At 42.7% G+C, this 26,976-nt stretch overlaps 1 protein-coding gene across 1 annotated transcript; it reads right to left on the reverse strand.

Annotated features, from left to right (window-relative positions):
* Positions 1-18,103: 18,103 nt before the first annotated feature.
* LOC137837237 (cytochrome P450 81E8) lies at positions 18,104-20,494 on the reverse strand. The gene is made up of 3 exons (XM_068646174.1): positions 19,808-20,494; positions 18,995-19,361; positions 18,104-18,847 (listed from the first exon to the last, which is right to left on the reverse strand). Exons 1-3 carry the CDS (start codon positions 20,320-20,322, stop codon positions 18,251-18,253), a joined length of 1,479 nt encoding a protein of 492 aa, XP_068502275.1. The 5' UTR covers positions 20,323-20,494; the 3' UTR covers positions 18,104-18,250.
* Between the last annotated feature and the right edge of the window lie 6,482 nt (positions 20,495-26,976).

Below are 26,976 nucleotides of genomic sequence, written 5' to 3' on the forward strand. Positions count from 1 at the left end.
TGTGCTTGCTCTGGCGATCTCCAATGACTAGGTCGCCTGAATCTACATCTGGCGACTTCATCTTTAACCCGGTGATCGCCGATTCTAGTAAGCTGGAGATCGGAACACGCCAACTTGACAACTGGCGACTATGCGAGCCCCCCGACTTCCTTCCCTTCTGCCAACCTGGCGCCTTGTCAACACGCCTATACTGTAGCAGGATGCCACGTCATCACTCCCGACTACCAGGGCGGTACACAAGCCCCCCAGTCTTAAGCGAAGACTTGTCTAGCGAAAAGACTGAAAGAGCCACGTCAACACCGATCTACGTGGCACTGACGCAGAATTCCAAGCGGTTGTACCTTCTGCTGCTCTGACGCTCCACCAAACCCCTCACTCATCGCTCGACACGTGGCTTCATCAACGGCTCTCTTCATTTGCCGTTTGCGCTTCCTAAACCCATTTCGAAGAAACTCTTAAACCCATTTTCACTTCACACTGTTCCATCACTTTCTTCGTGCTTGCAAACGCTCTAACTTCCTTCTGCGAAAACTCTCAACGCTCTCCAACACTCTAGATCACCATCTTCCTCCATCGTCTTCCTGATCATCGAAAGGTACCTACTTTCCTTCATCTGCTGGTTTTTCTTGCATTTTCACCGATTCGCATCATCCTGTAACTGCTTGGTGCATACGCTGTGGGTTGCTTTTTTCATTTCTCCTTCTGCGTATCTTAGGGCTTCGTCAATCGTCGCAACGAACCTACATTCGTTCGTTTTTCACCTTCTTTCTATGATCGAGTCAGCCTCTGTAGCCCCTGATCATTTTTCCTTTTCTTCTTTCTTTGCAGCTGCAACCATGACTCGCTCAAAGATCACCCCGAACCCTCCTCCTTCATCGCGAAACCCCCCTTCACAAGCACACGACCCAACACAAGTTCGTGGCGCTTCATCTTCCCAGGCTGAGAGGCCTGCGTCTTCCCGTCCTGTTCTGGCCCAGGCGACTCCACCTATCACCGGAGGAGCCCCCGTTCCCCTGCCAGACTTCAAAACCTTGTATCCCTGGGCCAACTCGACCCTTCTGAGGGAGACATCCTCTGTGAACACTGCGGGAGCAGTTTTGCGGCTAACTAAGGGGGATGAGCTTCATCAATCTTTTCACAAGGAACACGACGAGAAGATGATGGTGCTGCCTTGCCCCCCCGATCTGCCTGTTTGCGCCGATGACAAGGCGAGCGCCGACGGGCCCTTCTGCTTCGTCTACACGACCTTATTCAAGAAGGTGAAGCTCAAGTTCCCTTTCACCCGATTCGAGAGGGAACTCCTAACCGAGCTCAACATTGCCGCCGCCCAGCTTCACCCCAACAGCTGGGCGTTTGTTCGAGCTTTTCAAGTGATGTGCGACCACCTGGGGTTGCCCGCATCAGTGGACGTGTTCTTATTCCTCTTCGATGCCAAGCACCCAGGAGACCGCCTGTGGGTCAGCTTGAACGCGATTGCTGGGAGGTCCATCTTTGCTATCTTCCAGCAATCCTACAAGGACTGGAAGGGAAAGTTCGTCCAAGTGCGCGCGAATGACAAGGACGCCTCCCTTCTCGACGGCTTCCCCTTGTACTGGGTGGACAAGGGGAAGAAAGAGTCCAAGAGCTGCTTCAGGAGACCCAGAAGTCCTGACAGCATGGGAGCATTGGACAGAGATCTCTGTCTCTTCTGGAAGAGGGTGGCGGACGCCAACATTACTTTCCTTACCACCACCTTGATATGCTTCGAATTCTATGAAGACCAGCTAGAAATTCGAATAGGTTAGGACATTAAACTATTGTTTTGATACTGCTTCTGTTTAGCTGTTTCTGGGCGTTTTGTGCGTTATGCGCAAGACTTTGGTTTTACCTTTCCTGCACATATCATCTACTTTGCTGTTTTACTACCTTATGCACTTATTTTTTCCTTGAGTTAACCCATGCATTTTCGTTCCATGCAGACAACATGTTGGGCAAAGGCATGCTCGCCGAATTGAAGGCGCTCGCCCGAAACCACGGGTTGGCGACGGGCTCCCAAACAGTGCCCAACTCGGTGGTGGAGTCTGCCATCGTCCACGGGCGATCGCCACCCAAGGAACCTGCCCAACGCAAGAAACTGGTTCTTAAGAGACTTAAAAGGAAAGCCCCTCAAGTCATCCATGAGGAGGAAGAAGAGGATGACGAGGTCACCGAGGATGGCCTCGTTACAAAGAGGAAGAGGGTGGCACCTTCTTCACCACCTGCTCCACCCCCTCTTCCCACCTCAACACCACCATCGACACCTGCTCCTCCTCCATCATCGCCGCCCCCACAAGCTCCTGCCTCTCCAGTCCAAGCGGTCCCACTGGCCACTGCGCCACCTGCAGTTGAGGCCCAAGAGCCAAACTTCCTGGAGGACCCTCCAAGCGCCTCTACACCCTATGTGTCAGCTGGAGGGGGTCCCCCTTCAAACGCCTCAGCTGCAGAAGATGCTCCAATCGGGGATGAGGTTGCTCATACCTCTCCGATTCTGATCACCGAATCCCCGATCCCGTCGCCACGCCAGGAAGCAACTACTGAAGAACCTGCTAAGGAAGGTGGCGACGAGAATCCACAAGAGGCCCACCCGGCGCCTCTCCAAGCAGCAAACCTCCCTTTGGAGGTCACAAGGATGTGGGAGCCTCTAATTGCCAAGCTGAAGACCATAGCAGAGGATATCCCGTCGATCATAACCAGGGCTGTGGAGGGTTCAACCAGGAGGCTCTAAGACGACCTCTTCAACCTCAAAACCGAAAACAGCACCATGAGGGTCGAGGTGGAGAAGTTGTCTTTCAGCCTGACGCTCGCAGAAATCGAACACTCCCGAGTGGAGGATGCAATGAACACCGAGCTCAGGCTGGCGCGCAAGGAGGCCACTGACCTTCGCCACAAGGTGCATCAACTTGCTCAAGAGAAGGTCGAACTGGAGAGCAAGATTGTGCCTCTTCGCGCCAGGGCGGTTGACCTGGAGGCTCTCATGAAAGCTGACGCCGCTAAGGTGCAAAAACTGGAGCAGAGGTCGATCGACCGAGAGAAATTACTTGGGCAAGTGGAAAAGGCGAGGGACGACGCCATAGCCGATCTTGCCAAGGCCAACAAAGAGAAAGGAAAGGCAGTCACTGAACTAGCCCAAGCGCAAGCGGAAACCAAGAAGGCTACTGAAGACCTTCTCCAGGCTCAAGAGACCAACGAACAACTCAAAAAACAGGTTGAAGAGCTGGAGCAACAGAATAAAGAGTTGAAAGAGCAAACTGAAGACCTCAAGAAGCGGATTGAGGAACTTCAGAAGCAAATTGAAGAACTCAAGCTAAACTCTGCTCAAATTCTGGCTGCTGGATTTGAAGCTGCGCGGGAACAATTTGCTTGCCTATTCCCCGACCTGGATCTCAGCATGGTGTCGCTGAACAATGAAGTAGTAGATGGAAAAGTCGTTCCTGCTGAAGACTAATCAACTCTTCTTCATCTACTACCTTCGTGTTTTCCCTTGTATTATTCTGTAATAAACTCGTGTATATGTGCCTTTAACAGATACTTATCTTAATGACAAAGTTTGGGTATTCCCTCTCCTGACTTCTTTAAGCGCTTTAACCTTCTTTGCATGTTTAACTTTGTCGGATTTAACTAAATGATTTTGCAAACACGACTTTTGACTTAACTGCTTCGAACCACTTCAAACTTAAGCAATAATCACTTTAACCAACTTGTACTCTTAAGGCAACTAACCTTATCATAAGAATATCCCTCAAGCAGCGAACTGTAACTCAGTTACTGGCTCAAACACCGTCCCACTCGACCTGCCTTATCAAACAGGTCTTTCAACCTTCTCGCCGCTGCTTGAACTCTTCCTGATCGCCAAAGACTCTTGGTGATATCAGCTTCTTTCCAGCCTCCCGCTTTGGCCATTGTTTCTTTATCTGGGGTAGAAACGCCTTTTAGGATCCTTCTTTACCTCCCTGAACTTCAGAACGAAAGACCGGGTGACTAGGCGTTCTCTTCGAATCTACCTTAGCCACCCTCCAAACTTCTTCCACCCTCTGCACCATACCTGAACTCGTTCGAGACGAGAAGGATTTTATCTTGCCTAAGCTCGCACGTAGGCGAGAAGGTCTTTGAACTCGCCTGAACTCGCTCATCGGCGAGAAGGTCTTTAACTCGCCTGAACTCGCTCATCGGCGAGAAGGTCTTTAACTTGCCTGAACTCGCTCATCGGCGAGAAGGTCTTTAACTTGCCTGAACTCGCTCATCGGCGAGAAGGTCTTTAACTCGCCTGAACTCGCTCATCGGCGAGAAGGTCTTTTTACTGGTGCCTCTACATTGCCCCAGGGGTTACATCTTCTCGCCCCCAGAAACACGGAGGACTTTTTCTCTTTCTCGCCTGCACTCGCTCGACGGCGAGGAGGTCTTTAACTTGCCTCTACATTGACCCAGGGGTTACATCTTCTCGCCCCCAGAAACACGGAGGACTTTTTCTCTTACTCGCCTGCACTCGCTCGACGGCGAGGAGGTCTTTAACTTGCCTCTACATTGCCCCAGGGGTTACATCTTCTCGCCCCCAGAAACACTGAGGACTTTAACTCTTTCTCGCCTGCACTCGCTCGACGGCGAGGAGGTCTTTAACTTGCCTCAGGGCGCGCGAGGGCGTTGAGGTCTTTTAACTGGTGCCTCCGATCGCCATAAAACGATGTGGACTTAAAAACTTTAACTGATGCCTCCAATCGCCGAAAAATGATGAGGACTTAAAAACTTTAACTGATGCCTCCAATCGCCGAAAAACGACGAGGACTTAAAAACTTTAACTGATGCCTCCAATCGCCGAAAAACGATGAGGACTTAAAAACTTTTTAGAAAGCACGCGGTATATCTTTACTTGCCTTAAATCACGTACAAGTGACAAGGTCTTTCTTCAAAACTTTTGGAAAATAGCACACATGCAATCTGAAAACGCCTTATACTTCGAAAACTCTTCTTTTATTGGGTGGCCTTGTTAAAAACCCTCCTTAGGGAAAAAAGAGTGCCCCCTTCAACTGTTTCATCAGAGACATTGTAATATGACTTTGTGTTTGTCTTTACTTACAAAGCTCTTAACTATAGTACAACTTCAGGTGCGTGGCGTTCCAGGTGCGAGGAATCGCCCCTCCTTCCAGCGTCTCTAAGTGGTAGGCGCCGTTCCCGAGCGCCTCGGTTATTCTGAACGGTCCAGTCCACTTGGGTGACAGTTTATTCTCCATCTCGTACTGGTGGGCCTTCCTCATCACCAAGTCGCCTTCTTTAAACTGCCTTGGCATCACCTTCGAGTTGTATCTTCGTTCAATCCTTCTCTTCACGGCTTCAGCCTTTAATCTCGCCTCTTCCCTGACCTCATCCAGTAGATCCAGGTTTAGCCTCCTCTCTTCATTCGAGTCTTCCTCTACGAAGTTCTGGAATCTCGGCGAGCTCTCCTGAATTTCTACTGGAATCATGGCGTCACACCCATAGACCAAGCTGAAAGGGGTCTCATGGGTCCCTGACTGCTCGGTGGTGTGGTACGCCCAGACTATACGGGGTACCTCCTCAGCCCAACTTCCCTTGGCTTTCTCAAGCCTTCTCTTCAAACCTCTCAACAACACCCGATTAGCTGACTCCACCTGGCCATTTGTCTGAGGGTGCTCGACGGATGCAAACACTTGTTGAATTCCCACTCCTTCGCAAAGCTTCTTCAACAGGTGGCTTGCAAACTGCGTCCCATTATCCGACACCAGGCGTTTGGGCACTCCAAACCTGCACACGATGTTCTTCCACACGAAACCTTCGATCTTATGTGCGGTGATCTGGGCCACTGGTTCTGCTTCAATCCACTTGGTGAAATATTCAATCGCCACCACCAAGTACTTCATCTGCCTGATCGCCAGCGGGAAAGGTCCCAGGATGTCGATTCCCCGGGTATGAAACGGCCAAGGGCTATAGATCGACTTCAACTCCTCGGGAGGTGCCTTGTGCCAATCGGCGTGCTGTTGGCATTGTTTGCAACACTGGGCATATTTCTTACAATCTTCTCTCATCGATGGCCAGTAGTAGCCTGCACGGAGAGTCCTCGCGGCCAGAGCTCGACCCCCAACGTGGCTTCCGCATATACCCTCGTGGAGCTCTGCCATGATCCTCGTGCACTTCTCGCCGTGTACGCATTCCAGGAGTGGGTGAGTGAACCCAAACCTGTACAGATCGCCATCAATCAATGTGTACTTGCTGGAATTTTTCTTTACCTTCCTAGCTTCTGTCGGATCCAGTGGGAGGAGGCCATCTGCCAGGCACCGCTTGTACTGGGTTATCCAGGTGTCTGGCTCCTGGATGGCACATACCTGCGCCATATTCACCTTCTCTCCTCGACATGCTCTAATTCTCGGCGATCTCAGAGTTTCTTGCGTCAGGGACTTATGGCTTCTCGCTGCTTTCTTCGTCGACTTGCTTATCTGAAGGACCAGGTGATCTGCTACAAATGCCCTTGGCGTCTTCAGAGTTTCTTGAATCACCGTCCTCTGCCTACCCCCCTTGCCTGAGCTAGCGAGCTTAGCAAGCAAGTCAGCTCGGGCATTCTGCTCTTTGGGCACATGTACTACTTCAAAAGAGGCAAAGGAACTCTTCAATTCCTGCACATACGCCAAGTAAGCCGCCATTTGTGGGTCTTTAGCCTGGAACTCGCCTGTTACTTGCCCCGTGACTAGCAGCGAGTCACTCTTAGCCATCAGCACCCTAGCTCCCATCTCCTTGGCCGGGATTCTGCTTGATTGTTGCTGGCTTTGAAGGCAAATCTCAAAGATTGTTCGATCAGCACGCCGTTGGGTCCTTCCAAGATGACTCCAGCACCGTTACCCTGCTGGTTCGACGATCCATCCACCGAGAGTACCCAACGGAAATCGTCTCCTTCAACTCGCGTCGCCTCTGATGAGAGCTCAACCACGAAATCTGCAAAGATTTGCCCCTTGATCGGGCCTCGGGGCTCATATTTAATATCAAACTCTGACAACTCTACAACCCACTTCACCATCCTTCCCGCAACGTCAGGTTTCTTCAAGACCTTCTGGATGGGCAGGTCAGTCATCACCAGTATTGTGAAGCTATGGAAGTAGTGGCGCAACCTCCTCGCCGAAAATACCACAGCCAGTGCAGCCTTCTCCAGGGCCTGATATCTCGTTTCTGGGCCCTGCAACACCTTGCTCACAAAATAGATAGGCTTCTGAGCTTGATCTTGATCCTGGGGGAGCACCGCACTCACCGCCCTCTCAGTTACAGCAAAATACAACCTGAGAGGGATTCCCACCAGCGGTTTGCACAGAACCGGCGGGCTCGCCAGATACTCCTTCAGCTTGACGAAAGCTTCCTCGCACTCTTTCGTCCAAACGAACTTATTATTGCGCCGCAGACACTGAAAATAGGGATGCCCCTTTTCTCCGCTAGCCGACACGAAGCGAGATAGGGCTGCCATCCGACCTGTTAGCTGCTGGACTTCTTTCACCGTGGCTGGGCTCCTCATCGCCAAGATGGCGGCACACTTGTCTGGGTTGGCTTCTATTCCTCTTTCAGTCAAGAGGAAACCCAAAAACTTTCCAGCCTCCACGCCGAAAATACATTTCTCCGGATTCAGCTTCAATCTGAACTTGGCGATCGTCGTGAACAACTCTTCCAAGTCTGCAACGTGCTTGCTTTTTTCCGGCGAGGTCACGACCATGTCATCGACGTACGCTTCACGTTCCTTCCCAACATTGGTGCAAGTACTCGATCCATCAGCCTCTGGTACGTGGCCCCCGCGTTCTTCAGCCCAAACGACATCACCTTATAGCAGTAGCACGACCTCTCCGTCATGAAGGCTGTTTTCTCTTCATCCATGGGATGCATCTTGATCTGATTATATCCTGAGAAGGCATCCAGGAAACTCAGCAACTTACACCCTGCAGCACTATCAACCACGGCATCTATGCTTGGTAAAGGATATGAATCCTTTGGGCAAGCTTTGTTCAGGTCGGTGAAGTCGACGCACATGCGCCATTTCCCGTTACTCTTCTTCACCAGCACGACATTTGCCAACCATTCACGGTACTGGACTTCCCTGATGTGGCCTGCGGCGAGGAGTTTCTGTGTTTCGTCCCTGATCGCCTGCCTCCTCTCCTCGTTGAACTTTCTTCTCCTTTGTCGCACCGGTCTCACCAAATTGTCCATCGCCAGATGATGGCACAAGAAGTCGGGATCAATCCCGGGCATGTCCGAAGCGGACCATGCGAACGCGTCCAGATGCCGCTCAATCACCCTGGCGATCTGGTCCTGGAGCTCAACATCCAGAGATCTTCCCAGCTTGAAGATCTTTCCTCCGATCTCCTTTTCGAGCAACTACTCGATAGGTTTTGGCCTGGATTCTCTGGCGATCACCGCCCTGGCGATTCCCTGCTCCCTCGCTTCCTCAGGGCGATTCCGCGCCTCTTCCTCCTCCACTCCAGCGTTTCCCTCCCCCAGCTCAGCGTCCACCATCTCCACGTCCCTTCCGGCAGTCTCTTCCGCTACCGTCGATCTGGGCTTCACACCGGGAGGTGGGGTGGTTGTTACATAACTCACTGATCTCTTGTTTTTCAGGCTATTCTCATAGCACTTTTTTGCTTCTTTCTGATCAGACTTAATCGTGATCACCACCCCCTCCATAGACGGCAACTTTACCTTCATGTGCCGGGTCGACGGGATTGCGCCTATCCTGTTAAGCGTGGGCCTTCCCAACAGGATGTTGTATGCTGAAGGAGCGTTCACAATGAGGTACTTGATTTTCTCCGTCCTCGACCCAGCCTCATCAGTAAACGTGGTTCTCAGCTCTATGTACCCCCTGACCTCCACCTGGTCACCAGCGAACCCATACAGGCACCCTCCATAGGGCCTTAGCTGGTCAAGGGGCAACTCCAGCTGCGTGAAAGTCGGCCAGAACATCACGTCTGCCGAGCTTCCTTGGTCCACCAGAACTCTGTGGACCTTCCTTCCCGCCGTAACCAACGAAATGACTATGGGATCGTTGTCATGAGGCACAACGTCCCGAAGATCCTGCTTGGTGAACGTAATATCCACTTCCGGCGAGTGATCTTCAAACATATCCACTGTCATCACCGATCGCGCGTACTTCTTCCTCTTCGATGCGGTGCATCCACCACCTGAGAAACCCCCTGCAAAGGTGTAGATCTCCCCGTGGATAGGCATCTCATGTTGCTAGGCTTCTCCACCTGCTGGCTGGGAACTCGACGCTCCCCCCGTCCTCCTGTCCAGCAGATAGTCATTTAGGAACCCGCTCTTAACCAGATCGTCGAGCTGATATCCCAAAGACAAACACGAGTCCAAAGTGTGGCCAAAGCCTTGGTGAAACTCACACCAGGCATCGAGCTTTGACCCCAGCACCTTGTCGCCCACCTTCTCAGGCGCTTTCAACCTAGCAGATATGTTAGGAATGGCGATCAGATCCGCCAGTCCTATGACAAACTTGTGCTTAGGCGGGCGATTGTATTCCCGGCGTGCTGGTTGCTGGCGTGCTTGGCTCCTTCCCTTGTTCCTCCTATCGTAAGGATGGCGAGTCCTCTGGTCCTTCCTGGCCGCCGCTGCTGTCTCCAGCACCCTCTGCGGCTGGATCCTGGTCTGGGCACGTGGCCTGGCAGGAGCCACGCTTCCTCTCTTCTCGGCGACTTCATTCTCGTCGGCGATGTGAGCCACCGCAAGTCGCCTGACTTCAGCAAACGTCGCGGGGTGAGCCCTGATCAAGGCCTCGCAGAATGGTCCTGGTTGCACGCCCTTCTTGAAGGCATAGACCAGCATTTCTTCATCCTTGGCCGGCGATCTGACCATCTGCGCTCCAAAGCGATTCAGGTAATCTCTGAGGGACTCCCCATGGTACTGCCTTATATCAAACAGATCATAAGACACCCTGGGTGGTGCCTTATTCACGATGTACTGCTCGACAAAAATCTTCGAGAACTGTTGAAAATTGGTTATGTGGCCGTTAGGCAGGCTCACAAACCACTCCATCGCCGTTCCCTGGAGCGTACTCACGAACATCTTGCAGTAGACGGCGTCTGACCCTCCCGACAGCATCATCTGCGTATGGAACGTGGTCAGATGAGCCTCTGGATCCTCCACGCCGGTGAAAACAGCCTTAACCGGAACCACGCTCGCAGGAATGGGCGTGTCGGTAATCGCCTGAACAAAAGGCATTGGGAAAACACGAGGTGGCGTCGACGGCGCCACCTCTTCAGCAGAAGAACGCCCTTGCTGCTCCTGAAGAGCTTGACGCAGCTCCTCAGTCACCTTGCTGAGCTCCTCGTTCCTGGCGCGAGAGAAGACCAGGTCCTCATGCATTCTCGCCTGCTCTACGCGTGAGGCTTCCACAGTTGCGTGCAATGAACGCATCATCTCTGCCATCTGCGCCATGGTCATGGCGGCGGCGCCTTCGGCAGCGACGGGCGCAACTGGACTTGAGCGATTGCTTCTCATTTTTCTCATGAAACTCAACGAATCACAGAATGCAGCGGACAACACTTGCTTCAACTACGATCGACTCAGCGATCAATCGGAGAAAACTGTGCGAAACTGCGCAAGAAACTCAAGAACACCGTAAACCTTCAAAGAAAACCACAACTTCACCAGAAACCACCGATTCCTCACGAACAACCGATCGAGCGAAAGAACTCAAACTTCCACTAAACAGATTACGTGTAAACAGCAGGAAACCTCATTCCACCGATCGAAAAGCTAAACAAACGGTATAAAACGCGAATTCACCGAACAAAACTCAAGCAAACAGCGAACGATGGTTGCACCAGCACACAACCACGCAGAAAACTTCGAAAACTTCCAAGAACTCACGCTGTGGATGGGAGCAAGTTTTACACGGTCCCACGGTGGGCGCCTGATGATCCTGCCTGTTGACCAGAACGCTGGAAACTGCCTCGTCAAAGGATCGACGTGTGCACCGCTTCAAACCTCCGTTCCTCTTCGATATCCACCTCAAGAACCTGCAAAGAAACAGAGCGGCGCCGCTGCGACCAATCGCACTCCAACGCCCAAGTCAGTGACGGTATCACGAAATACTAAGAGAACAAGAGCCGTGCAAATCCTCTCTCACAGTAAACTCTATCACTCGCAAGCGTAAAGAGTATAATCTGAACGTGCGTACCTCAGAAAGTTCGTTAAGAACTCTTATATACCTGGTAGCTTTCTCTCTCCTGGCAGTTACAGACTTGGACACGTGGCTCGCATCCAACTGTACACGTGCCATCATCTTGAGGCTCCTTGACTTGGCGCTGCTTCTACTCTCATTTTGGCTAAGTTACTTATGCATGGTACTGCCCAGTGCATAGCTAACTTGGGAGTGCGATCTCTACTGGAACTGGCGAGTTAGGGGCCTTCATACACCTTCCCCGTGGTCTCGCCGGCCGCCTTCATAATCTGCTTCTCCTTCATCTTTGGCAGTGTGCTTGCTCTGGCGATCTCCAATGACTAGGTCGCCTGAATCTACATCTGGCGACTTCATCTTTAACCCGGTGATCGCCGATTCTAGTAAGCTAGAGATCGGAACACGCCAACTTGACAACTGGCGACTATGCGAGCCCCCCGACTTCCTTCCCTTCTGCCAACCTGGCGCCTTGTCAACACGCCTATACTGTAGCAGGATGCCACGTCATCACTCCCGACTACCAGGGCGGTACAAAAGCTATAAAAAATATTTTGAAAAGTTATAAATGGTTGATGTGAAATGTGTAATTATTAAATCTTAGATGCAAACACATTAGGAATATCATTGAATGGTGTATGTGCAACTAATTCCAAGCTTCACGAACTAGGGAAACTTTATTTTAACTAGAAGAAGTTCAATCATATCACTATTATTATTGTTAAAACATTTTTTAAGAAAATTAAAATTGTTAAAATCTTATTTACATTATCCTATGTCACAAGGTAGATTAAATAACTTTTCTCTAATTTTTAATTTATATTGAAAATAATTTAAAAATAATCTTAAGAAAACATTAATAATAATTCAGAAGAACTACAATAATTTTTTTTTTCAAATGATTAAAAATACACTAGTTATAATGACCTTACTTCTGACCTTTATATGCCTGACACCTTCACCTAAATTCTTTTCTCTATTTATTGTACATAAAATGCATCAATATTTACTCTTATAATTTTGCTTTGAACTCCACCACGCAAACTCCACGTTGAAGTATGCCTTTATTACACCCCTATAAAAGTATCCATTAAAATATAGTTACGTAAGCTCGGACGTAACGTAATCCAAATTTTCATTTGGAGGTTTGCCTTTTTTTTTTTTTCAAATGGGAATGGATATACTTGTCATTTCCCGCATCAAAGAGATTGGTCAGGTTTTATATTGTGACAGAGATAGGTTGGATGGCAAAGCGGGCCAGCCCGTCCCGCATTGGTCCGCCCAAGAGTTGGTCCGCGAGTTTGTGGGTCAGTCCGCGTTTTTTTTTTTTTACATTTTGTTTTTAAAAGATGGTCAAATTAAACCTATATATTTGTTATTATCAAACCTATTTTTTTTTTCTTCCTTTTCAAACATAGTCAAACATTAAAACATTAAACATTAAGATAAATATCAAATATCACTATTCTTCCACCTCCAAAACATTAAAAATACCTAATTCCAAAACATTAAACATAAACATAAACATTAATTCAAAAACATTAAGCATAAACATTATTGACATTTTTCCATTTCAATAACATTGGATGCCGCCTTAGAAAAACTTTCATCCATTTTTTTTTTCTTGCAGGTTAGCAGGCCAGCCCACCCCGCTTTGCCATCCCTAGAGATAGGTCAGGTTTTTTTATCGTGACAGTAGATTATTTTATTAAATGGACTGAGGTAGAGCTTTTAGCAATAATCACTGTTCAGTAGGTTCAATGTTTTAACGTCGTGTGCAGGCACCAACGCCCGTTTTTGCTGGTGACACGCCCGTTTTTGCTGGTGACCAATGTTATGATGAGCACGTGATCATTATAGAAAGCAGAGAAAGGTATTATTTATTAATATAAAATATAAAACTGTATATGTTTACACAAAGTCAAAGGATATATATAGGTTTATTCATGTAGAAACAAAATATATAAAGTAATTTATAATGTAGTTACATAACTGCTGACCTAATACCCTCCCTTAAACTCATGGTTGGATTGGGAACAACCTTGAGTTTATGACGTACATGAAAAAAGGTAGAATTAGAGACGGAATTGGTGAGAGGATCAACTACTTGAAAACGGCCAGGAATATGAACAAGTTGAACCACACGGTTCTGTACATTGTCTCTAACAAAGTGGAGATCAAGCTCAAAATGCTTGGATTTGGAGTGCACGACAGGGTTTGCACTTAAAAGCACAGCTCCAAGGTTGTCAGAAAATATCTGAGGAGGTGGTGTTTGTATGTGGAGCTCATGAAGAAGAGATTTAAGCCATAGAATCTCAGTCATGACAGCTGCAATTGCTCTATATTCGGCCTCTGTACTACTTCGAGAAACAATTTTATGTTTGTGTGTTGACCAGGAGATGAGATTTGAACCCAAATAGATGAAAAAACCAGAGGTGGACTTTCGATCATCAGGATTTGCACCCTAACCAGCATCAGAGAAGGCTTTGATGAAGGAAGAGGATTGTTGGTGTAAAAGAAGACCATGATCAATTGTTCCAGCTAAATACCGAAGGATACGCTTCACAGATTGCCAATGATGAAGTTGAGGAGAATGCATAAACTGAGCAACCTTATTGACGGAGTATGAAAGTTCAGGACGTGTGACAAGAAGATACTGAAGAGTACCCACGACGGAGCGATAAAGAGTTGGATCACTGAATATTTATGAGGAATTCTGATGGAGGCGAGTGTTGGAAACCATAGGAGTGGGATAAGGTTTAGAAGCCAACATGTTTGTACGCTGTAGAAGATCACGTATGTATTGAGACTGGGACAAATGCACGTTCCCACTTGTTGTGCGAGTAATTTGGATGCCTAAAAAATTATGTAGGGGACCCAAATCCTTTAAAGGAAAAAAGGAATTAAGGTTAGAAATAAGAGAGGAAATTTCAGTGTCAGAAGATCCAGTGATTAGAATGTCATCAATATAAACTAATACAAAAAGAGATGAGGTAGGATTATATTTAACAAAGATAGATGTATCCCTCTTAATGGGTTTAAAACCAAGATGAAGAAGAGTAGTACTTAACATAAGGAACCAGGATCAAGGCGCTTGTTTCAAACCATAGATGGCTTTGTTAAGTTGACAGACAAGGTGCAATGCAATGGTGTTAAAACCTGGTGGTTGTTGCATGAAGACACATTCTTGTAGGTCACCGTTTAGGAAGGCATTATTGATGTCAATCTGTTGTATAGACCAACGAGAGGACACGACATGCGCTAAAACAAGCCGAATGGTGGAATGACGGACAACCGGGCTGAAAGTTTCTGCATGATCTATACTAGTTGTTTGATGGAATCCCTTTGGCAACAAGACGAGCCTTGCACCATTGAAGAGAGACATCTGCAGTAAGCTTTGTTTTGAAAATCCATTTACAACCCACTAGAGGAGCTCCAGGTGGTAGAGGAGTTAACGTCCATGTCTTGTTTGAAAGAAGAGCATCGTATTCTTCACGCATGGCTTGGATCCAGACAGGAGAGGCGATAACTTCTTTTAGAGAGGTGGGAATAAAGGGAAGAGAAGTAACTAAAGCGTGATACACCTTTGGTTTGTGAACACCTACCTTTGCACGGGTGACCATAGGATGTGCATTGGTTGGATGAGCAACAGGGATAGAAGGAGGTTCAAAGTGTGTAGTGTGGGGAGAAAGTTCAGAGGGCCTAATAGGAAGGTTAGTGGAGGGTGGAAGGAGTAATGGAAGAGGCATGAGCGACAGAATGAGTATTATTATGAGATAAAATATTATCAGTATGTGGAGAATGAATTACAGAAAGAGTTGGAGCAATAACGGTGGGTACCTGAGCATTACGTGAGGAAACCACAAATTTACCAGCATGATCTTTGTATGGAAAAGACTTTTCATCGAACACAACATGACGTGAGACAATAGTCTTTCCATCTTGAGTAAGACAAATGTAACCTGCATGACGTATACTATATCCAAGAAACAAGCAACAAGTAGAACGAAAAACAAATTTATATTGATTGTAAGGATGCAAGTTAGGATAACATGCACACCTAAACACCTTGAAATTTCTTGTAATTTGGTTGACGTTTAAACAACGTATTATAAGGATTATCACCTTTACGAACATCCGTAGGAAGGACATTGGTGGTATGAATCGTGGCAAGAAAGGCCTTAGCCCAAAACTTAAGCGGAAGAGTGGCAGTGCTAAGCAAAGTGAGCCCCATATCAATAATATGCCGATGTTTCCTTTCTACAGATCCGTTTTGCTCATGAGTGTAAGGACATGAAAGACGGTGATTAATTCCACATTCTTGAAGATAGGAGGTTAAAAAGAGATATTCTTTTGCATTGTCATATTGTAAAGCAAGAATCTTATATCCAGTTTGATTTTCAACAAGGTTTTTAAAAATTTTAAACACATTTTTAACCTGAGACTTATGATGAATAAGATATAGGAAAGTAAATTTTGAATACACATCAACAAACGAGACATAATATCTAGCTCCATTGGAAGCCAAGATAGAAGCAGGTCCCCACACAGTGTAAATTAATTGTAAGGGTTGAGAATAGGTATGTGTAGAACTATAAAAGGAAGTTGGTGGCACTTACCACGCACACAAGAAGAACAAAACACAATATTATTTGAAACAAATATATCACAAGACGCCAAAATCTTTTTGAGAACATTAAAACTACAATGTCCAAAATGTTTGTGCCATTGATTTACAGAGATAGGTTCAGCAATAAAGGACATGGAATGAACAGAACAAGAGGACAAAGAATGAAGATCAGAGAAAATATACAAGCCGTCTTTAAGATAACCTTGTAGAAGAACATGCTTGGTTTCCTGATCAAGAACATAACAACTGTTAGAATGAAACTAAAAAATAACATTGTTATCACGACAAAACTTTGAAACACTAAGAAGATTCTTCGTAATTGCTGGAACATGGAGCAAATCAGTTAAAAACAAAGGTTTATTTGAAGTAGAGGAACGAAAATTCACAGAACTTATGTGAGATATTAACAAACCTTTTCCATGACCCATTTTGACAAGATCACTGCCATCATAAGGTTGCTTATCAGAGTAAACTGAAGAATTATTTGTTATGTGATGCATAGCACCGCTATCCGGGTACCAGAGAGGGTCATCAACAGAGGAAGGAACACCCAAAAGAGAGGCAGTGCTTGACGCATTTTCAGAGATGGATAGTTGAGAGAAATTGGCACTAGGAGATTGAGATGCGGATTGATCATACCTGTGCCAGCAATGTTCGGCAGAGTGTCCGGTCTTTTTTCATATTGGGAAAGTAATAGGAGTCGTGGACCAAGAATTCGAGGATTGAGTTTGAGTGAAAGGAGATCGAAACGAAGAACGTGAACCTGTGGAGTAAGAGGGACGAGAATGACTGCGACTGCCACGAGAGGAAGAAAATCGGTGATTCAGTTTTCTGTTTTTGGCATGTGACGGACGCCAAGTAGCAATAGCGACAGGAGGAGAATAGGAAAGCGGATCCACAGAGCGAGGCTTTGCTAGTCTTTTTCTTGAGCTAGCAGAAAGGCCTCTATTTCATTGATGGTGTAGGGTTCCGACCTTGACATAATGGAAGCCACAAAAGGATCATAATCCTCCGAAAGACCGTCAAGAATCGCTTCAATCTGGTCTTAAATAGACATAGGTGCACCAATGGCGGCAAGAGAATCAATGGTGGTCTTTATCTCCAAAAGTTATGCACTGACGGAGCGATCTTGGTTGGGGGTCTTGAGTCGCAAACGAAATTTTTTTATATGAGCACGCGTGTTAGAAGTGAAATGCATTTGAAGGGTTTGCCAAATCTCATACGCAGATTGGAGGCCAACCATCTTGGCCAAGAAAGGATTTGACATGGATGCCAACATCCAGACAACTATTTAACTATCTTGTTGTCGATAGAAAAGAAATTTTGGGTTGATTTTGGAAGAGTTTCCTTCGGTGAGTGGGAGAAAACGAGGAGGTAGTCGAGAACAATCCAAATATTTTGATAGCAGAAGACCATCAAGAGTGGCAAGGACCTACTGTTTCCATAGCAAAAAATTGTCCTCCACAAGCTTGAGAAGATGGGAGTGGAGAACTGATGCACGGAAGTGGTGGTTGTTGCCATGGGGTGACCGAAGAGACATGCGTAGGAGAAGAAATACGAGTATGGGACGTGACAGAAGACAAACTTACTCTTGATACAATGTTATAATGAGAACGTGATCATTATAGAAAGCAAAGAAAGTATTATTTATGAATATAAAATTGTATATGTTTAAAAAAGGCAAAGGATATATATATATATATATAGGTATATCCATGTAGAAACAGAATACATAAAGCAGTTTATAATGCAGTTACACACGGCCTAACAACCGATAATGAAAAATAGTTCATTGATAAAGGATTTGAGGAATTCTTAACACGGTTGGGGATAAAGCACCACGTATTGTCAGTCGAACATCCACAGACAGATGAATAGCATAACAAAGTAATCATCACGAACCTGAGAAAAAATCTCAGAGCAGCAAAAGGTCTCATGGACAGAAGAGATTCCAAGCATCCTCTGGGATACCATTGAACACGTCAATCTTTCATGGGTGAAACCTCTTTTTATCTCACTTACCGCACAAATGCCATAATCCCTGTGGATTTGGGAGAGGTTTCGTGGCGAAGAAGGAACTTTGAAGAAGAGTACAACTCCGACAACCTAAGAGCCGACCTTGATCTCATCCATGACATAAGGGAAGAAGTCCGGGTTAGGAAGGAAGCTGCAAAAAGTAGGCAACCTGTTGGTACAACTCCCGTGTCAAGGCTGAAACGTTCCACAAAGAAGATCTCATATGGAGAAAAGTCGATAAAGCAAGAAGATGCCGAGAAGAGGGGAACACACAAAGATAGTACAATCATGTTTATTTCCACCAAATCATATGATAAACACGTGTTTATTCTCCATACATGAGAATATCTTTATTCCTTAAATAACACTAGCACATTCAAATCTTTATTATTTAAATAACACTGACACTAGAAGTCACTACTCATTCATATTGGTGGTGATTGACGGGCTTTACACATAACTTCCAATGGATTTTTTCTTGATATAGTGATTCCTTTTGCTTCAGACATATCAACTTGTTCTTTACCAATTCGTTTCCACTCAAAACATTGAATCAATAAGGCCAAAGATAAACCCACTGTACGTTGAGCCAAGTTTGATCCAGGGCAAGCCCTCCTCCCTAATCCAAATGAAAGTAAACTACTTGCCTCACTTTCCTTCTCAAACCTTTCAGGCTTAAATTGTGTTGGCTCACTCCACAATTCTGGATCATGATGAATAGCCCAAGCATTCACTAACAGTATTGTTCCTTTTGGGAGATTATATCCTCCTATGCTGCAATCTTCTGAAGCCAAATGTGGTGACCACAGTGGAGCAGCAGGATGCAATCGAATTGTCTCGTGAAAAATGTTTTGAAGATAACTAAGTTTTGACATATCAGATTCATCTACCAGACGATCTGAACCTACATGACTGTCTATTTCCTTTTTTGCCTTCTTCATAACTTCTGGATGATTTAATAAATTAGCCATTGCCCATTCTAAAGTTAAGGCTGATGTATCTGTTCCTGCAAGAAGCATACTCTGTAAAATCCAAAACAAAAAGTATTAGTACATCTCATAAGGAAAAATATCCTTCTCAATTTCTTTATCATGATAATCTTTATTTTTCAAGAATGAAATAGTGATATGCATTTAAAAATAAAAAGATATATTTATAGAAATAATTACCATGCAAAGTCCTTTGATGATTTGATCGGTGTATTGTTGAGGTTGTGATCGTTGTTGAAGTAGGAGTTGATTTATCATAGTATTGTCACTCTTATTTGCAATACGACTTTCGTCAATGAGTGATTGTAAGAATGCATCGATTCTCTTACCAATGTTTTTCAGCCTCTTCTCCAAATTATCGAAATCAAACCACCTCATGAAAGACAAGAAGTCTCCACGATTATTTACTCCTGCTAATGCCACCATCTCTCTAAGAATATCTCTGAATTCTTTTGCTTTCTCCACATCACTCACATCACAATCATCACCGTAAAATCTCTTTCCCGACACGATCATCATCATAGTGTTAAACGACGTTTCCATAAACCTTAATTTAGAGATGTTATTTATACATTAGGTCATGTATATAATAGGACTAACCCCCCATATATATATATATAAAATGTAAGAAATTGTTTTGCTAACTAATTGTTGAAAAACCAGAAAATATAAGTAGTTTCAAGAAATCTCAGTGACTGACCAATATAATTTATCAATAAATTTAAGTTATTTCTTAATTAGTATTACAGGAATACTAGTTTACATTTTCCGAACATACTATAGGAATAAAACTATATAAAAAAATGCTAAAACACATGTTTAGCCCTATATTACTTTTAATATATAATTTTAACCTCTTTGTTTCGAAATAAAAAATATTTAATTTGAATTTCCTAAAATGGGTTGTTTTTTGTTGACTTCTGTATAAGCTTGTTTAAAATTGAGTGATGCAATATATGTAGAAAAAGCTTATTTGACTTGATAAGAACTCACATGGTTTTGAGATCGACTTTACAGAAGTCATTGCGCGAGACGTGAGCGAGCTTCTGCATGAGCTTCATGAGCTCGTCCCTTCGGATATCGTAGGAAGCGTTTAAACGGTTCGTTGAGACAACCTCCAGGGACAAGATACGGCGGAGATGGCGCCAGTGCTCGCCGTAGCAGGAGTGAAGGATGGTGCTGTTGTTGTAACTGATGTGCTTGCCAAGGAGAAAGTGGGGTCGGTTGGCCAATACGATGTCGTTTTTGGTGAAGCATTCCTGCACCACGGATTGCGAAGAAGCAACGACAACGAGACGGGGACCGAACCAGAGAGAGAAGACTTTGCCGTATTTTTGAGACAATTGAGTGAAAGTGCGGTGGAAAGGTTGTTGGAGTTGCAGGAGGTTTCCTACTATAGGGTAAGAAAATGGTCCTGGAGGAAGGTTTCTGAACTTTCTTGTTGGGAAGAAGAGCTTAAGAGAAAAGAGAAAAAGCACAAATATGAAACTGAAATACAACAGAGCCATATTGAACTTCTGCTTCTTCTATTGCTGTTCATTCTGATCTCCCATACTTGTCAATTTATAAGGCTCGAGAAATTATGAGAATGGCAGGGTCTGGTACGCTAAGTTGGAAAGTGAAGCAAGTGAGCTGGTCTGAATTATTTCCAATTCTTTGAAGAACATGTGCGAAACGCTTATGGTAATTCAAATAAATACAATTTAAATTATTACAGGTACTTTTACCGTGTTTTAGAAAAATACAAATAAGAAGTGTATCGGTCCATACCAGACAAGATGATCTAGGTTGGTCACCTACCGGTCGAGTTAGAACATATAAAAGCGTGTGATAAATGACGACAGTTATAATGACACTTATTGAATCATAATTCGTGTCCCGAAATATATGGAAAATATTTCAAACAAATCCGTCAATATTGGTCAACTGAAGGACATTACAAAATATTTCCCTATTAACGAAGATCAAGATGCACGTCAGAATAACTAATATTTCATCCATCATGGCTAGAGCACATAATCAACACTATAAATAAAACTCACTAGGAGTAAGGTATGTTTTTCCAATTACCAATATATACTTTTTGCACATAATACTTACTTGAGCGTAGAGTAACTTTTTCAGGTCACCTCCAACCGACCGAGCATCAACATTTGTGAAAAAAGACGTAAAGGAAGGAATCAGAAGATTACCGACAGTCAACAATCATATGTCTGGTCTGAGATCTTATCTAGATCCTATTTGTCTATACAAATACAAGATACACAAGTAGTATTAATATTCAAATTAGTTTTCAATAATTCATGTAAACAACAATTTTTCAGTTTTTCTATACCCTAAAATTCACTCTTTGGAAGAACGATCTGAACTCACAATCTGCCTTGAATACGAAGGATGTTCCTGCAAGGCTGAATTTCTCTAAGAATGTTTCTCTCTGGCTGGTTCAGTTTCTAGATTTTTCAGTTTCTATACACTCTTGTTCTTAAGTACTTTGTTCTTCCACTCTTATTAATTATGGATAATTGCTACTCTCAAGTTAATCTAATTAATCTAAGTACAATTCGTTATTTTAGGTTTCATTAAAAATTATTTATGTATTTTCGATGTTTCTTCTATTTATACCTTTTGAGTGTTATGATCCACACGTAAAATTTAAAAAAATTCTATTACATTTTGTTTATGTTTTACCCATAATATAATGTATTACTAACTAATATTATTTTAAGGTTTCTTATTCTTTCTTTTTAAGTTATGGCGAGAGACCGAAAACATTGTTTGGACACAATCAACTTCCTAACAGTCCGATAGTATAAAGGAAAACATATATGAATAATCCATTTTATCAATTTCGCTATTTTTCAGATACCCAAACATAACTTACCCTTTTATAAATTAGATTACATATAAATTAATTTGAGTTTATATAGAAATTAATTCAAATTTCTAAATAGATCAGATAATGGGTTTTCACGTAAATACGATTTTAATGGATCTGATAAACATAAATAATCGCAGCAAACATGTTACTTCACGTGGACCCGATGTGGTGCTGGCATAATTGTTGGTACAAGGAAATATCATGTAATTTAAACTGTAAAATTAAATGTTTGAAATATTTTACAAGAAGGGGACTAATTGGGAAAAAATTATACATTGATTTGTAAGATTGAAATGTTAATACATAGGAGTAAATATTTTAAATTTAAAGTGTGTATTTTATTTATTCTTTGTTGATAAAAAAAAATAAGAAGAACAAAATTATTTTACATTTTTTTAAAATATTAATTGAAGTTTTCATTTTCCTATATTCAAGAAATTATTAATGTGCACTCCCTAATTTCAAGAGATTATTATGTACTAATCATGTTTAGGAGAGATAAATTTTGATTAGCAAAGTTAACTCAATTTCATTGTCTCTTCTCCTTCTTATGAACTCACCTTCTCTATAAGGGGTCTCGTTCATTTGTAAACTCACACTATAATAAATTTCAAAATTACACATGAATTATTACTTACGAATATTGGTTCGTAAGTAAATTCAGCATTATATACAAATATTATTCATGAAATTTTATCCGTTAATCAGGTGGGGTAAACTCAATATTACATACAGATCTATGGATAAATTATCCATGAATTTGTAACCATAGAAAAAATCAACATTACATACAAATTATTATCCACAAATTAATAATATTATTAATACTAATAATGATAACACTTGACAATGATGATATTACTATTATCAATATTACTACTATTATTAATATTATTATTAATATTAATATTATTACTAATATCAATACTATTATTATTATTATTATTTATATTACTAATAATATTAATATTCTTAAATATTTTTATTTATAGTATTATTTTTGACTTAGCTCGACCTAGGCACGAGCCTACTCGTCTCTAATTGGGTTCGGGCGAACTCAACTCGATCTGGTACTAGGCCCAATTCCGACTCGAATTGGTATTAGGCCAACTCAGCTAGACCTGGGTCCGAGCCCACTCGGCTCGACATGCCCTGGGTCCACTCGGCTCAACATGATTTCGGGTCGACTCGGCTCGACATGGGCCTAGGACGACTCGAACCGACATGGACCTAGATCAACTTGGCTCAACATGGGCCCAAACCGACTTGGCTCGACTTGTGCTCAAGTCGACTTGGCTAAAATTGGGCCTTGGTCAACTTTTCTCAACATGGGTTCGGGCCGATTAGGCTCGACATGGGCTTGGGTTGACTTGGCTCGATATGGTCTTAGGTAAACCTGGCCCGAGCCGACTCGAGTCGACCTGGACGCAAGCCAACTCAGCTCGAACTGGCACGAGGCTTACTCGACTCGACCTGGGTTTGGGACGACTCGGCTGAACATGGGCTCGGGCCGACTTGGATCAACCTTGGCATGGGCCGACTTAGCTCGACCAAGGCACAAGCCTACTTGTCTTTATTTGGGTTCGAACGAACTCAACTCAATCTAGGTCCAGGCCGACTCGGCTCAACATGGATCGAATCGACTAGTCACAATCCGGGCTCGAGTTAACTCAACTCGACTTTTACTCAATCCTGACCCAGGTTGACGCAGCTCGACCTCAGCTTAGGTTGACTCAGCTGGACCTAGTCTCGTGTCATCCTGGTTCGACTTGGTCTGGACCGATTCGCCTCAACCTAGGTCTTGGTCGACTCAGCTGGACTTTGGTTCAGTGGACTTAGCTCGACCTGGGTCTGGTGGATAATCCAAAAATATATTCAATCTATATCTAATCCATGTCCAATTAAATGGATTGGACTTAAAATCCAAAAATATGGATTTGGATTTGGATAATTATGAATTGGATTTGACAATTTGGATTTTTTGCCCACCTTTATAGCTTGTTCGACATATCGGGTCTTGATAAAAAAGCGTGTATCTAAAACTATCTAAAGCACTGACTCATATAGAAAAGACAATTAGTTCCAGTGTTGATAAAGCAAGCACCATTGAGTTGGTGAAGCAAAATAGCTTTAGCTCGAAATCCAATAAATCATTAATGTGACAAAAGCTTTAAAGTGGATCCTCTTTGTCAAAGAGAACAAACATTCATGCAATATAGAATAAGAATATACATATTCATCAAGAATGATGTTAGCTTAAATATGTTGAACATATAAATACTTATTAGACATAAAAACAAGACTGCACAATGTTATATTATCTGATAACTGAAATACTTGTGTCACTGATGATCTGTTATTCGAACAAAACTTCCATCTTACAAATAAAGTACAACTATATTTTATGTTTTTTTTCATACTTAATCAAAATTATGATTGTTAAACTTTTCTTCAAAAATTCTTCTAATTCTGCTTGAACCAATGTGCTATACCTTTGGTATACATTTAGTATACAATAAAAATAATAAATATGTAATGAATAAATAATATATATTTGAAATTATCATTTATTTATATTCTTATTTATTTATGAGTCTTAAAGGGTAAATTCATTTTCACCTTATTTGATTATTTATTTTCGGTGTTATTAATGATTTAAGTGTTGATTAACATATTATTGGATATTAATGCTCTACAATTTATCACCTGCTAGTTTTCCCTGATAGAGATATTCACATATTTCTATCATATAACTAATGTCATCTACAATAATCGGTTAATAAACCATAGCTTTATTATCAAAATATCTCTGATAGTACAACATATTTTTAAATTAATATTCATACAAATGTTTTTAAGACATTTAGTCATCTCATATATAATATATATATATTAATTAGTAATACAAATGAAAATATTAACCACGTTTCACCACGACAAAAATGTACAACAAAATTCAAAAATTGATACTTTTCAAAACTACCAAACAGAGAAAAAGAAACACATACATGCATCTCCAGCACCACACTGGTCATAATCCATCTTTTATCCAATTTCTACTCTTCAAACAGTGATCTACCCTTCTTTACCTAAACCACAATCCCCACGTGGCTCATTTATTTTTTTAATTTTATATTCATGGATCAACATGTTACCGAGCTACTGCTCTATTTCAATGCAGAAACCTAATTTTAATATTATTTATTATTTTTAAGCCGTAACACCCAATTTAAAAATTTATCATTTGTTCATGAATATAATAATTGGTTTTAAGTTACATGTATTAAAATCCTGATTATTGTTCGTACAAGGCTGAAGCAAGTAATCTCTTCTTTTCTAGATTTCTCGGCTTCACAGTCTCTTTATTTAGGTTTTGGCTTTTGACAACTCAATATATTGATCTGGACTTGAACTGGTTCTGGGATGTAGAATGTTGGTTCTCATTGATTGAATTTGGTAGACTAGTCTCTCATGCATAAGAAATTTAGAAGGACGAAATGCCTATAAGGAAATTTAAATGAGACGAAATGGCGCTTTATAACTATCAGAATTTTCGAAATAGATTTTGACATTTATGAGATTTTGTGTATTAAATGCAACTTTGTACAAAAAGATCGCTTCGTTCTGCGTGTGCTAGGGTTACTGTGTCGTTGATGTGAAAGGTTTTTAATCCTTGATCATTGGATGCATTTAAACTCAATGATTATGATGTTGTGACACTTTGTTTGGAAGGAGTTTATAAACACTATAAATATCTATTCCCATATGGTTTACCCCACTACTTCTACTACTTTTGTATTTTTGTGTCTAAGAGATATCTGTAACAATGCTTAGAAGGTATTATGTCTTCCTCAAGCTCTTGTTCCAATTCTGATGAGATTTCAGGGAGCGTGATGGAGCTACCGGGAGAGTGATTAAGGACATAACTAGAACATTCATTTGGTGCTTCATCAACTACTTTGTCTCTAGTAAAGAATAAAGCTTGTGTTGGTGTACGTCCAAGTGACGAAGTTGTGGATCTTGAGGCTGAAGAAATAGCCGAGAGGGTAGAAGAGAACTTGAGTCTTTGTCATGGTTATGACTGGGTTAACCCTAAAGTTTGCGAGTATTTCTCTCGGTATCGGTATTCTTCAGCCTTTCATAGTTTTTTCTAAAATTTCTATTTATTCTTCTGATGCCACCAAGGAAATCATTTCTTGTTGGTGTTGTCGAGCTATTGACAATGTTTATCATGGTCCTGAAGGTGAAGTTGTGAATTCTTTTATTTTTTATGAATGTCTCTTTACGGACATTCATGTTTGGTTTCCATTTGACGAATTTCAAATGGGTGTTCTTCATCATCTCAAGGTTGCCCCTACCCAACTACATTTTAATAGTTGGGCCTTTATGCAAGCCTTTCACATTTTGTGTAAATATGTTTCATTATCTCCTAGTCCGAGAGTTTTTCTTTACTTTTATAGTTCTCAGCCTGGTAAATAATCTAGTTGGTTATTTTTTATCAGCCATTCAAAAGCTTGTTTACTTTCTCCCTTCACTTCTTCTTATAAAAACTTTAAAGGTAGTTTTTTCAAAATTCTTATTGAAAAATCTGGAAAGAAATATTTTTATGATGGCGATGTCCCAAAATTTTCGTTCCACTAGACAAGTACTCCTTTAAAGTTCAACTCTTGGTCATACCATTCAATGAATCTAGAAGATCGCCATGTCCTCTTGGTTCTTGATCACTTATCCCGGAAGCTTCCCACTCACGCTCTATTGCGAATCTATCTCTCTCATAAACTGGAAAGGCATTTTATCGATATGTCTTTTTTTGAACAAGAGAATTTTAACTTTGCTAAATTTTCTCTCAGATTTCAGGTTTGATAGTTGCCACAAATCCTAAAGGTCGAGCATATTTCCAAAAGCTTTTCAGCAAACTTGGTGGTTCAACTCCTCAAGTCGTTGTTGGTTCAACTCCTCAAGCCAGAAGAGAAGTTGAAGTTGTAGAATCCATCCCTCGGGTTGAAGCTATCTTAGATGTTGGTGATGTTGTTGTTGAGCCTCTTAAGAAAAGTAGGGAAAATGATAAGAGTAGTAACAGTCTCATTTTTCACCACAACGTCATCGTCATGGTGTCGACAACTCTTCTCAACCTCTTTTAGAAAGCATTTTCGGTGCTTTTACATGTTTTTTAGAGTTTGTACGTACAAACTTAGATGGTCCATCCAGACATATGTTAAGGTCGGCAAATGTTTCTTCTCTGACAGATGTAGCCATTGAGCTTGCCACTCGATCTTTATTAATA

This window comes from Phaseolus vulgaris, chromosome 4 (genome assembly GCF_051622355.1).
Source record: "Phaseolus vulgaris cultivar YP4 chromosome 4, ASM5162235v1, whole genome shotgun sequence".
Taxonomy (NCBI): Eukaryota; Viridiplantae; Streptophyta; class Magnoliopsida; order Fabales; family Fabaceae; genus Phaseolus; species Phaseolus vulgaris.